A 12,218-nucleotide genomic window follows, 5' to 3' on the forward strand; every position below is an offset into this window, starting at 1 on the left:
CTTAGGTAGCTATCCCGTATAGCCTCTACAGACTCGTCACTGACTGATGGCCTACCAGAACAGGGTTTCTCCACCAAACTGCCGGTTTCCTTCAACTACTTATGCCACCGAGTAATGTTATTCCTATGTGGTGGTGCTTCATTATAAATGCGCCGATATTCATGTTGCACTTTGGTCACGGATTCGAATATAGCGAGCCACAGAACACACTGAACTTTCCTCTGTACCGTCCACATCTTGACTGGCAATGGCCGTGGGCTGCTCCGCTGTATACACGGTGTTACGTCATCATCTGTGCATGCGCATATGCTGCCACATCATCCTACAGAAACTGGGAGGGTTTTCCTTTTATTTGGTGCAGATTTCACATTTTTATCATCTTTTGTTGCTTTCTTGTGACCGGTCCAAAGTGCACCATGACTTTATGCACACACTGTATATTTTCAGAGGGCAGAAGCCCTCATGTACCCTGGCTCAGGGTGATGGTTAATGTCAGATTCAGGGAGTACTGACATGCTGGGGCTGCCAAGAGTGTACAAGGTCCCTGTGACGCTGAGAACAAAGAGTTCAGCAACATCCTGCATTGAGTCAGAGACCCTTATCAGAAGTTTATGTTTGAAATTCACTGAGTAATACCCCCCCTGTAACTGCGCACGACCTCCCTAGCCAATTGCTAAACGCAAAAATTCGCTTCTGTATGAACCGCTTACTTGCTACGCTATAAAAACCCCTAGACTGTAGGCGCTCGGTGTGACTCTGGTGACTACCACCTGAGCTCACCCCTGCGCAGGTTTGGGGGGCTGCAGTGTTCCCCTGTGTGGGTTACCTGCATCCCTGCGCAGGTTTGGGGGGGCTGCAGTGCTCCCTTGCATGGGTTGCCTGCAGTCCCTGTGCAGGTTTACAATAAAACTTATAAAATTCACTTTGTGTCTGCTGTGGCCTGTCTCCTGGGATGTAACAGTTAACTTTCCAGGAGGGCAGCCATTTATAGTATTCCTATTGCTCATGCCCACAGGCACCTAACGCCAGCCATTGCCTTTCTGACACAGAGAGACATTGCTAGCACACACACCAGGTGTTTGGAGAGTGAAGGTAGCTGTTAGAGCAAATGGACTCTTCACCTTGTGAAGACAATATTAAAAACATGTTAAAACTTTCATATCTATTCTAAGTCATTAATTTTAAAGAAACAAACCTAAAAGATGATTTCCCTAGAGAGGGAAAAAAATCTTAGATGCTTTACAGTTAGTTATTCAAAACCTTAGCATAAATATTCATCCAATGATTTTAAGCCAAAAATTAAAAATTAAAAATAAAGCAATAGCCTGGGTCTATAGAATACAAATATCAATTCTATTCTCTATTTCACTGTAAAATTATTTCTATATCTTGACAAAAATACTTTTCTGATCAAAATAAAAAATGCATATACTTAGTTTGTTCCGATTTTCTGTTGTGCGAGAGTTTTTCAAAAGTTGTCTAATTCAAAAAGGTTTTCAAGACTGCATCTTTACAAAGAACTCAGAATAACTCGATAGAAAATTAGTATTAAAAAATCTTCTGTCTGGACAATTTCAATAAATGAACACACACCTCAGATCTTCCTGGATTCCTTCTCCCTGCTCAGCGTGGCCTTTCTGATATGACCAGCCTCAATAAATGGAGATGGAATAATCATGACCAGATACAGCCACGTAAGCCAGCTTGGGCATCACTCATCGTTTTACAATATTTTGATCACAGGACCATGAGGAGTATCTATCTATCTAGCTCTCATTATTTCCATGTTCTATTGAGGGCATGGTAGCAGCCTGAGAACTCATTTCTAAGGTCTCTCTCTCTCTTTTTTTTAAATATACTTAAATTTTAAAGATTTTTCAATATAGTACTTTTATGGTTGCCTCTAAAAATTAAGTAGTAAATTTAGCCGATTAATTACTTTTCTGTATTTTGCCTTGATAATAGGAATTAACATTTACTGAAAGCTTCATTTGTGCCAGGAGTTGTTCTAAGATAAGTGTATTATTCGTTTATTTAGTCCTCATTTAAATAAAGGATTCCATGAGCCAGATGCTATTACTTATCTCCATTCAACAAATGTGGAAGCCCAGCAGTAGTTGTATCTAAGTCACACTTTGAACCATTTAGCTATGTTGCCTTACACTTTAGATTTTTAAATCTAACATTATTCTATTAATAAAAAAGGCCACATGGAATTAATTGCTAATTCTATTTTAAATAAAACTAAAAAAAACTTTTTATAACACTCTCTATGTGCCAAGCCTCTTGTAAGTACTCTAAACAGGTATTAATTCATATAAACAAATTCTTTCTCCAATCCTGAGAGGTAGGTACCATTATTATTCCTACTGAATGGGAAAGGAAATTGAGAGAGAGAGAGAGAGAGAGAGATTTGAGTAGCTTGCCCAGCTAGTATGCCAGAAAAAAAAATGGGGGGGGGCAATGCATATGCCAATTATTGCAACTATTTTAACATTCTAGTTCTGCCATTGCTGTTTGCCTTTGAACAAATGACTCCATCTTTCTATTGATAATTTTTAGCAACCTCATTTAAAAATAATGCGTGGCAGCGGGGGGGGGGGGATTCCATAATCTCTAAAATCCCTTCTAGTAGTTTTATTGATTTGGTGTAACAAACCCTGCAGAGTCTCAAGCAGGAAAAAAAGCTTTATCTGCCAGTCTGAAGACTCCAATACAAACTCCAGCATTTAAACTGGCTGTACGTTCTAACACTTTCTACTTATCTGCAAGAATGGTTTTGGGGAAAAAGAATCTAGTAGTAGACTAAATATGTACACAGTATTTTGTTGATCTCCACAAGTGACAGTTTCAGCTCAGCATCTGCCACTAGGTCCAGATAATTCTCAACACTCTAGTTTCTCATTCAGCCATTCATCAGCTGTGTCCCCTGGGCAAGTCCTTCTTCGTTCTGATCTGAGCAGCTTTCTCTCTAAAATGGGGATAATAACAATCCTCCTTCAGTAGAGTTACCGTGAGGAGTAATTGGAATAAAATGTGTAGAGTATGTATAACAGACCTTGGCCATGGAAGTAGTAACATTGAGCATTATTACTATTGCAGAAGACCTTTTCTCCTAAGAAAGGGAAGATCGGGAATTCCAGCTGTTGTCATTGCTGTTCTTTCTAGGATCTAATGAAATCCGAGCTCCTCAAGATTTGGAAAATTGGGTTCATCCTTTTTATCTTCAGGAGCGACAACTCCACTTAAATTGCTCAATGGTTAAGGTAGGTGTGACTTGAGACTAAACTAGATTAGTTCAGTGGAGTTACTTAATTTCAGAGGGTCTGTGTCCACAAGATCAATATGAGCTAGTTTTTATTTAACCTGAGTAAATTAACTAGGCAATCGGTATCATTAAGTCTAGTCAATTGGCTGGACTGGATTTTCTAAAGTTCGAAAGGGCTAGATATATTAATCTGACTACCTTTCTTTAGTTAAAGAGGTAGTGGTGTTATTCTTTGCTAAATATCTTGCAGTGCATTTTCTGAGGACTGGAAACAGCATTTTAGAGCACTAGAACTTGTTTTTCCTTTTAAACAACTCATTCATACAGTATGTTAATTACTCAGTAATTTAAACAACTCATCATAAAGTATGGAAATTACTCAGGATGCAAGATAATAAAGAAGGAAGACTAAGGAAATTTGAATAAAAATTTAAGTGATAAAACAATGGAGGCTTAAAATTTAACACTACCTGGAGGTCTGATTACACTTGCTTGCCACTCTTACTAGTGGGAAATCACTTTTGCTATACAGAAGAGCCAAATGAATTAGTCCACAGCTTTAAAGTGAGTTATTAGCTTAATCCAGATTCAATGTGGGGATAAAGTAGGTTCTTTAACATTGATTACTGAATGTTAGTTACAGTAAATGGTAGTTTATTACATATAGTCACTTTGCAATGTTGTATGTACAAATATATGATTATACACAGGACAAAACAAATACCCTGAATTTAGGTAAAGCTTTCAGAGTTGAACCCAATCATAGAGATCGTTTCATTCACCAGAGACCTAGAGGGACTAAGTGACTTAAGGTTATACAGATAAGCGGATGGTCCAAATTTTAGCAGAAGCTTTCTCGAGCTCAGGTTAAGGGAAGTCCCATTCTTCTACAGCATGCATTCAGACAATATATTACGCTATAATTACAATAACCACCATTTACTGAGAACATACTCTGAGCCAAGTGCTCTGCTCAGCTCTGTACTTATAGGTCTTTGTCCCTTACCTCGTAAATCTATGTAGTATGACTAGTTGTTCCCATTTTACAGATCCAATGATTGAGACCCAGCACTGTGACTTGTTCAAAGCTATGCAGCTAGCACATGCTGAAAGTGGGGGTCCAGTTTCACTCTCACACCTTCACTCTCCCCTCTGGATCCACTGCTTCACCCGCGGGGACCAACATGACTCATCTTTGACAGGATTTTCCTTCAAATTCGCTATCTTAACCTCTTGCAATGATAGCCTTGGCTGTGTGCAACCTGCAGAACTTGCATCCAAATGGCTGAAAAAAAATAAAAATACTGTTTCCAATACAGGCTCACATTCAAAGGCAAGGGGCATCAAAATGATACATTATTTGTCTACTGTTCTGAAAATTATAACTCACTGACTTCTAGTAAAATCAGGTATAAAAATCTACCAAATTATTAAAACATCTTTTAGTTTATTTAAGCCATGGATTAAAGATTATGAACTTTAAAAGTCAAATAGTCAACTCCAAGAGTATGAATTGGGAATATTAAGCCTGGTACTCTGTAAATTAATACTTTGAGGTAAACTAGAAGTATTATTGAAAATTACTATTTATTTAAGGTTTCGTTCTATTTGAAAAAGAAATTCCCAAATGGTCACTACCTATATTGAAAAGTTAAAAATATACTGGAAATTGATTGAGTTATGATGGTGCTTTGGCAACAGTAACTACAATCACAGTAGCAGCGTCTTCACAAAATATTTTAGATTTAGTAGCCAAACTGCTAAATGTTTAATGTGTGTTAGAAGCATTAGTTTCAAGGCAAAATGAGGCAATATTATGTGTAAGTGTTTGTTTGGAAACCTTTTTTATTAAAAAAGATTTTTAATGTTAATGCTATTTGCAATACAGTTATGATAATACTCAATAAAGTATCATTTATAGTGACTTTAGGAATGTAACAGTCCGCCCAGATGCTGGCCCCCTCCCTCTCCATCAGCCACGCTAGTAGCAAAAAGTATATATCCTTTTTAAAAATAAAAAGGCCTTTGGGCAGTTGGATGAGCAGAGGTGGGGTGGGGCAGGGAAAACGCTCTTTCTTGACATACTCATGCTTCTGGCTTTAACTTCATTTAGTAATATCAGTTCTGAGAGAACTAGTCAAAACCTTCTATGCTCCACAAAAGCATAGGGAAAAAAAGGCTTGTCATTCACAAGCAGCTATGGACATAACCAGCGGCAGAGTACACGGCTTAGGGAAATAAGGATTTCCAAAGGAAAAAGTTTAAGTGCACAGTTACTGTCAAAAATATATTATTTTGATCCTAAGAAAATTAAGAGCATTTTATCTAATGAACTAGATTGCTGACTTTTTCATACATTTGGTTTGCATGGAACATACAATCACCATCGGACATAAAAGACTAGTTTGCTTTTTTTTTTTTAAGAAAAAATTGCTTGGAGTTATCTACAAGAACCTTGTGAACACAATTCAAGGATAACGTTCTGCAGCTCTTTGGGTATTGGAAGATTTCCTCGGATAAGTCCACACGGAAAGAGGGAACTGTTAAATTCGGATTCAGTGGGCATATTTTCTCACTCCTTTCCCCCCTTCCTCCCTCTTTCCCTAAATGCCAGTACTTTCCAGTTCTCTATCCTCTCCCCCTATGGCGTGAGACCTCGAAATCATGAAGAGTTTCTCCTTGTTTGTAAACTGCCTCTGCACCGGCTGAGGTGGCTGGGCCGTGGCTGGCCCTTGGCTGGGATCTTCCGGGGGCCTCTCTGGAGGGCTCTGTTCCTCCGCACCCTGGTCAGTGGTGGCCTCACAGTCTTGAGTTTTCTTGTCTACTGCGTCCACAACTGACTCCACAGAGGTGCCGGCCTCCTGCAGTGGGGTGTAGCCCTTATTGCTGCAGGATGGGTCTTCGGACTGGGAGCTTGGCGAGCCCAGAGTGGCGGGGGGCGACTCCTCCAATCGCAAAGGGGGCGAAGGGGAGACGACTTTGGACTGACGGTTCGAGTCCAGGTCCTCCAGGTCCGCGCTTTGCGGAGAGGGCGGGGGCTCTGGGGACAGCGGTGCGCGGTAGTCCGGGAGCACGCTGGTGCTGCGGCGTCGCAGAGCCCAGTACTTGCCGGTCCTGGGCAGCTGGCCGCTCTGCCCCCTGGTGGTGTGCGTCGCCGCTGCGCCCCCGGGCTCCTCCAGCTGTCTGCGCGCCCAGCGCGCGCCAGCCGCCGGGTCACCCTGGAGTTCCGTCAAGCTCAAGTCGAGCTCACTCCGCGGGATCTCCCGGGATCCACGTTCCCCAGGCGATCTCTGCCAGCTGCAGCTCGCGCCCTCCACCTCTCCGTCCGCGTCGTGATCCCCTTGCAAGGGTAGTAGCGCAAAGGCGCTCAGGGAGGAGCCCACGAGAGAGCTGGCGGTGCTCTGGCGCCCCCAGCTCTCGCGCGGGCTGCAGGGCGCCAGGCTGCCGCTGCTGCTGGCGGCCGCGGTGGCGGTGGCGGTGGCAGCAGCGGCCGCAGCAGCGGCAGCGGCAGCCCGGCGACGGCCAGCCTCGCACGAGCGCTCGCGGTAGATGCTGTACACGGCCTCTGCCAGGCTCGGGGGCTCCCGCGGGCAGCGTGGGGAAGAGGCCAGGTCTGGTGGGGAGGCGGTGGCCCCGGCCCCTCTGCTGCCCCCGCCCAGCCCTGCGGGTTGGGGCCACGAGCCCCGGGCCAGCATAGCTGCTGCCCCGAAGGCGTCCCCGGCGCCGCCGCAGCTCCCAGGCTTCAGCTCCAGGCCCCGCGACTGCACGTAGCTGAGGAAGCCGTTGAGTGGCGGGGCCCCGGGGGGCGCTGAGGTGGGTGCCGAGGACGAGGAGGCGGCGGCGGCGGCGGCGGCGGCCGCGGCAGCGGCCAGGTCTTTGGCCCGGAGGCTGTGCACGTCGATGACCGTGGAGTAGAGATCCCTCAGGTTGATGATCTTGGTCTTCTTGTCTCGGTTCTCGTGGAGCACCGCGTTGGCGCAGATGAAGAGGAAGATGCCGATGCCCATGATGAGGGGCCCAAAGACCTTGAGCTTATCTGAGTGCAGGTAGCCAGAGAGGACGCGGAAGAAGAAACCCACCGACGCGGAGGAGGCCGGAGGAGGGGCGGTGGGACGTGCTGGGGGCGTGCTCCGGGGTGCGCCCACGGAACTGGAGTTGACACCCCGCACAGTTCCCAGGTGGCCCTTGGACCGGTTTTTGCTGCCACTGCTGCTGCTGTTGGTCGTGGTTGGGATGCGGTGGCCACTGCTCGCGGGCGGGGGCTGTTTCCCTCCCTCCCTGTTGGCCTCGTTGGCCTTGGGCCAGTAGCCCACCACCGCCATGGCTATGCCCACCAGCAGCACTAGGATCCCGCAGAGGGCGATGAGCCCAGACACGGAGCACAGCTTCAGCTTGCCTTTCACCACCACCACATCGTTCTTGCGCCTCTTCTTGGCTTTCCGCTTGCGCTTGGGAACCTGACTCGGGGGACGAAGGGGATCCTGCTTCCGGGCGGAAATCCTCAGTAGGCCGCCGGTGGCGATCATGGCGAGCCGGTGGAGCGCAGGGATAGCCCCTGGGGCGGAGGCTTGTGCAGGGGGGGCGCCAGCTGCCCACTAGCTGCTCCGCCACCTCCTCCTGCTGCAAAGCAGAGGAAGTCAGTCAGAGGGCATAGGCTTGGCTGCAGCAACGTGCCACGCGCTGCCAACTGTCCCGCTCCCCCATCCCTCCACGTACGTGCCCACCCACGCCAGGGTCTTGACCACCAACGGGAGTGCGGCATATAGAGACCAGGGGGTGCGGTAGATGGACTAGGGAAGAGAAGCATGGTTGCATTAATTAATAGGAGATGATAAAAGCACATTAAGCGGAGCCGTCTTCTCTCCCCCATGCCTCTATTCACACACACACTCTGTAGGTAATATTACAGCTTGCTCATTTCAAACCTTCCTGGCTGGCAGTCAACAGCGTTCTGACCATTAGGAGAAACTAAATGTGGGGACTCAAAGTAGTCGTTGAGGACTTTCCAGGCAAAAGCCATTCCCTTTGTCCTGCCGGAAGCAGAAGATTCCCTAGGGAGCCGCCCCAGGAGTTTCCACTTTCCACCTAAGCCAAGAATTCGTCAAGGTTCAGCCCAAAGTTACCAAAATAGCCACAAAAGTTACTATGTTATAAAGACGAGTGATTCATTTTACCGGAGGAAAATTAAAGGTCATATGTAAGCTGGCAGACAGACAGCTTATTTGCCTCAGGTAATTAATAGAGAGTCCATTGCTGGGAGAACCCCAGAGAGAGGTGTTAACACTCTGGCAATAAATATCTGCACAAAGTCATCTTCCACCTATTACTGTTCCTACACGTAAAGGCAGGTAGATCCCTCTCACAATCTTTCTCCCCACCCCTCATCTCTTTTCTGCAACATCTGGACAGTTTCTTGGGGTGGAATATCTAGTTCTAGTAACCAGTTATATAACTGAACTCTTCCTTCTGGCCTCCTCTGCTCCCTCCGACGAACTCCCTTATAGGTATCCTATGCTACATCTCTTCAGGGAATTTGAGAGGTCCTTAGGCTCTTCCAGAGAAAAATTTCTTTCTCCTGTAGGAAAATTACCACCTTAAAAAAATTCACTTGCCAGTAACAGCTTTCTGACCCCTTATTAATGTGCTAACACTTCAGAATCCCCAAATTCAAATAAGTAGGCAATTCACTAAGTACAGCATAATGATTTCTAAAATGACATTTCCCCAAGTGAGAATTGTTTCTTCGATCTGTTTCTCATGAAGTCATTTTAGGGAAGTGAGGATGACAACCATCAGTGGACTGGACTCTCCTATAGGAAGTTTAGTTGTTTATAATAAAGCCGAGGTTAGGAAAATGTAGATGTGTCTTTGTGGATATCTGGTAGCTTCTATAATTTTAAATCCTTCTGAATCCCCAGAGTAAAACATTTGTGTGTGTGTGTGCGTTCCACTGGTTGTGTTCTCTCTTATAATAGAGATGATAAAATTTGAAAGGCTTAGATATCACTCACGAGCCTTTTGGCATTTTATCCTTTATAAAAAACAATTCATGTTTTAGAATAAATTGCCCTTTGAAAATGTGGAGCAGCTTAGGTAGAATTTTGCTTTTCATTGGTGCCTGGGTGAAGAGCTTTGGTCCTCTAGTCCTTCCATTATATCCATATAGGCAGGATCTTTTCTCTACTGGGGGAAAAGGAAATGGTAATCAGCTCTTTACAATGTTTGCAGATCAATATCTCCTTGGAATTTATTTGGTTTTCAGTCAGGAGAAATGCTAGGTAGGTTAGAGAGGGGTCAGTCGAGAGAATACATCTATGACCCTTTCTAATTTTGTTTTAAGAAGGAGCTGCCCCAATAAGTACAGACTATTAAAAGAAAATAACCCACGAAAAACAGAGTAGCTTACTGTCCATCTGACAGCCCCCAAATAAACACGTTTATTATGTAGTTGTAACACAGAGACTGGTGTTTTCAGTGATCCCTAGACTCCAGCATCTCATCTGGAGATCTGTGGTTATTTTAAGAAGGATTTAGGAGCCAGACATTTTAGAAACAAAATTAGGCTCAGTTGGTAGGGTGGCTCGCCCGGGCAGAGAGAGAGAGGCTATCATTATGTTGGGCATTGGTAAGGTGTACCAGGATGCTGGGTGTCTGGGATTAAGGCCCCCACCATGTATTTCTCCTCAGAAATCAGCGCTGGCTCTGGGTAGAACATAAGGAAGATTGGAATGAATTTCAACCATCGTTTACATAAGATCTTGAAAATTAGTTTAATAGCTAGTAATTAACTCCCTAGTTTGTTATTCCTTCAGCTCTGTTGAAGGCTGGACTCCTTTCTAATTAATGTGCCATTATCTGACACGAAATACTGACCACGGTCAGGTGTCATGGAAGACCGACCTTTGAGGCTTTAATATATACATATAATGAAAGAAAACAAACTTAAAAGTCGAGGTTGGCTACCCTTGCAATGTACTGCCCGGTGCTGGTCTTTCGGCGGTTTAGGAATGGAGGATGGGGGAATGTCTAAAAATACAACTGCTTCCAAGGGAGACATTCAAGTTCTCGGCTCATGATGGATTAAGCCTCGCTCCGTGTGAGAGCCTCAGAGCCCATAGGCTGGGAGCGCCCCTGCCCCTGCCCCAGACTCAACCCGGGTCCTCGACCCCCACTCCCTCATTGGCAGAGCAGCGAGCCCCTTTCCCTGCTTTTCCGTCTGCTTATTTCTGTTGAAGTCACATGAGTGCAGCAGCTGGGAGTCCGCCTCTGGAAAGAAGACAGGCAAGCAGAAGTGAGGACAATCCTGAACTCGCTTTTTCTGGGCAGCTCATCCCGTAGAGCCCGCCCAGGAAAAGGACTCTCTCCGAACACCCGTCCGGGGGACCCGGGCTCCAGGCACGAGTGGGGCGAAGGGGCGGCTCGGGGGCTGAGAACAGACAGAATTGTTCAAAATGGCAGCACTAGAAGCAAACAATATCGCTCACTTACCCGGAAAGAATGGGGCAGCTCGGGGCCGGCGATCGGGCGCTCGGGAGACACAAAGGAACCATGGAGAAACTTTTTCAGCCGGAGCCGCTGGCGGAGCGCAGGGACAGCGCCTCGGGGCCCAGCCTCCGAGCGCGGCTCAGCAGCCCCGCGGGGGCGCGCGCCCGCCCCAGGTTCGCAGCCCCCTCCGGCGCTGTGGCGGGAGCCATTTCCAAGAGTTTCCAAGAAGTGTCAGGTCCTCCGCACCCCGCATCCTGACCGCAAGCCGCTCTCCCGGCCGCCGCTCCGCTGGCCCTGCGCGCGTCCTCCCGCCGCGCTCCCCGCCGCCGGGCGCCGCTTTTGTGTGGCTGCGGCGCGCCGGGCTCCGCCGGGTGGAGTGGAGCCCGCGGCCGCTCGCGCGCCTCGGGGCGGCCGGACCGGCAGCTGTTGCTAAGAGACCGGAGCCATGACACAGGGAAATCGCTGCAGGCTGGCAGCCGGCACCCGCTGGCGCGCAGCAGGGGCGCCCCCGCCCCCCGCCCCGCCCCGCGCCTCGGCCCCGGGCCCCCCCGGCGCCGCCGGCCTCCCTCCGCCCCCGCCCTCCACTTCTCCTGCCGGCGGCTCGTCCCTTCGGAAGAACCGCTTCTCTGAGGACCGGGAGGCGGGAGGGCAGCCCGAGGAGGGGGCCGGCGCTGGGCACGAGGGCCCGGGGTCTGGGGACGCGCGCGGGAAAGACTGGGCGCTGGGGCCTCGGCCTCGGCCTTCCCCGCCCCGGGGGCGCCCGGGGACCGCCGCCAGCCTGCCCTGGGAGCTTTGTTCTTTTTCATCCAACTACCTGTCTGAGCAGCGGACCAGAGAGGGCCCAAAGAAAGGGCCGCCACTCCCCAGGGTCCCCCCTTCTGCATCCGAGGGACGCTCTTGGGTGAGAGAGGGGTAGTGCCCTCGTCTCCTTCCCTCCCTTCTTTCTTTTGTTGCTTCTACTTTTGGATACGACACAGCCTTTGCTTTTCCCCCCCTCCCGTTTGGGAGTTTGCAGTGCAGAAGCGCAGCGGACACAGTAAGTTGTCCCCCAGCAAACTCGGGGCCGGAGTGGAGCCGCCCCTGCCAAGCTGGGCGCTGCGCGGGAGTCGTGGCTGCCTGTCGCCTGCCCTCGCGCTCCAGGGAAGCCGGGCTTTGTGACAGGTCTCCTCCGGACTTCGGCCTCTGCGCGGGCAGCTGGGGCTGGTCGGAGATTAGAATCGCTTCCAGGCTCTTCCTTGGGCATCCTCTCCGGCGCCTAAGCCTTGCGGTAACCAACAAGCATGAAAAGGAAAACTATAATTTTGCAGGAATCGGGGTTAGAAGCAGAGAGTGGTGGGGGTAGGGAGGATGTCCAAACTCTCTACGTCATTTTTTAAATGCGAGAGGGAGAGAGATCCTGTTTCGCAGCCCATCCCTGGCCTCTCAACTGTAAAGTAAAAATGACAGGGAAAAGAAAATTTCAAAG

General features: G+C 48.2%; 1 protein-coding gene across 2 annotated transcripts in view; it reads right to left on the reverse strand.

The window, feature by feature from the left end:
• Positions 1-11,202, reverse strand: part of TMEM200C (transmembrane protein 200C) — a 29,999-nt gene extending 18,797 nt beyond the window's left edge. Inside the window, exons 1-2 of one of the 2 annotated variants that reach the window (XM_066353200.1) lie at positions 10,757-11,202; positions 5,673-7,888 (exon numbers count right to left, since the gene is read on the reverse strand). In XM_066353200.1, the coding sequence (XP_066209297.1) occupies positions 5,872-7,794 (1,923 nt within the window). In that variant the 5' untranslated portion in view covers positions 7,795-7,888; positions 10,757-11,202 and the 3' untranslated portion in view covers positions 5,673-5,871. Of the gene's footprint in view, positions 1-5,672; positions 7,889-10,756 lie in introns of those variants that run through there. The other variant, XR_010747402.1, reaches the window with a different exon arrangement.
• Positions 11,203-12,218: the final 1,016 nt, after the last annotated feature.

Source organism: Saccopteryx leptura, chromosome 11, assembly GCF_036850995.1.
Source record: "Saccopteryx leptura isolate mSacLep1 chromosome 11, mSacLep1_pri_phased_curated, whole genome shotgun sequence".
NCBI classification, from domain to species: domain Eukaryota; kingdom Metazoa; phylum Chordata; class Mammalia; order Chiroptera; family Emballonuridae; genus Saccopteryx; species Saccopteryx leptura.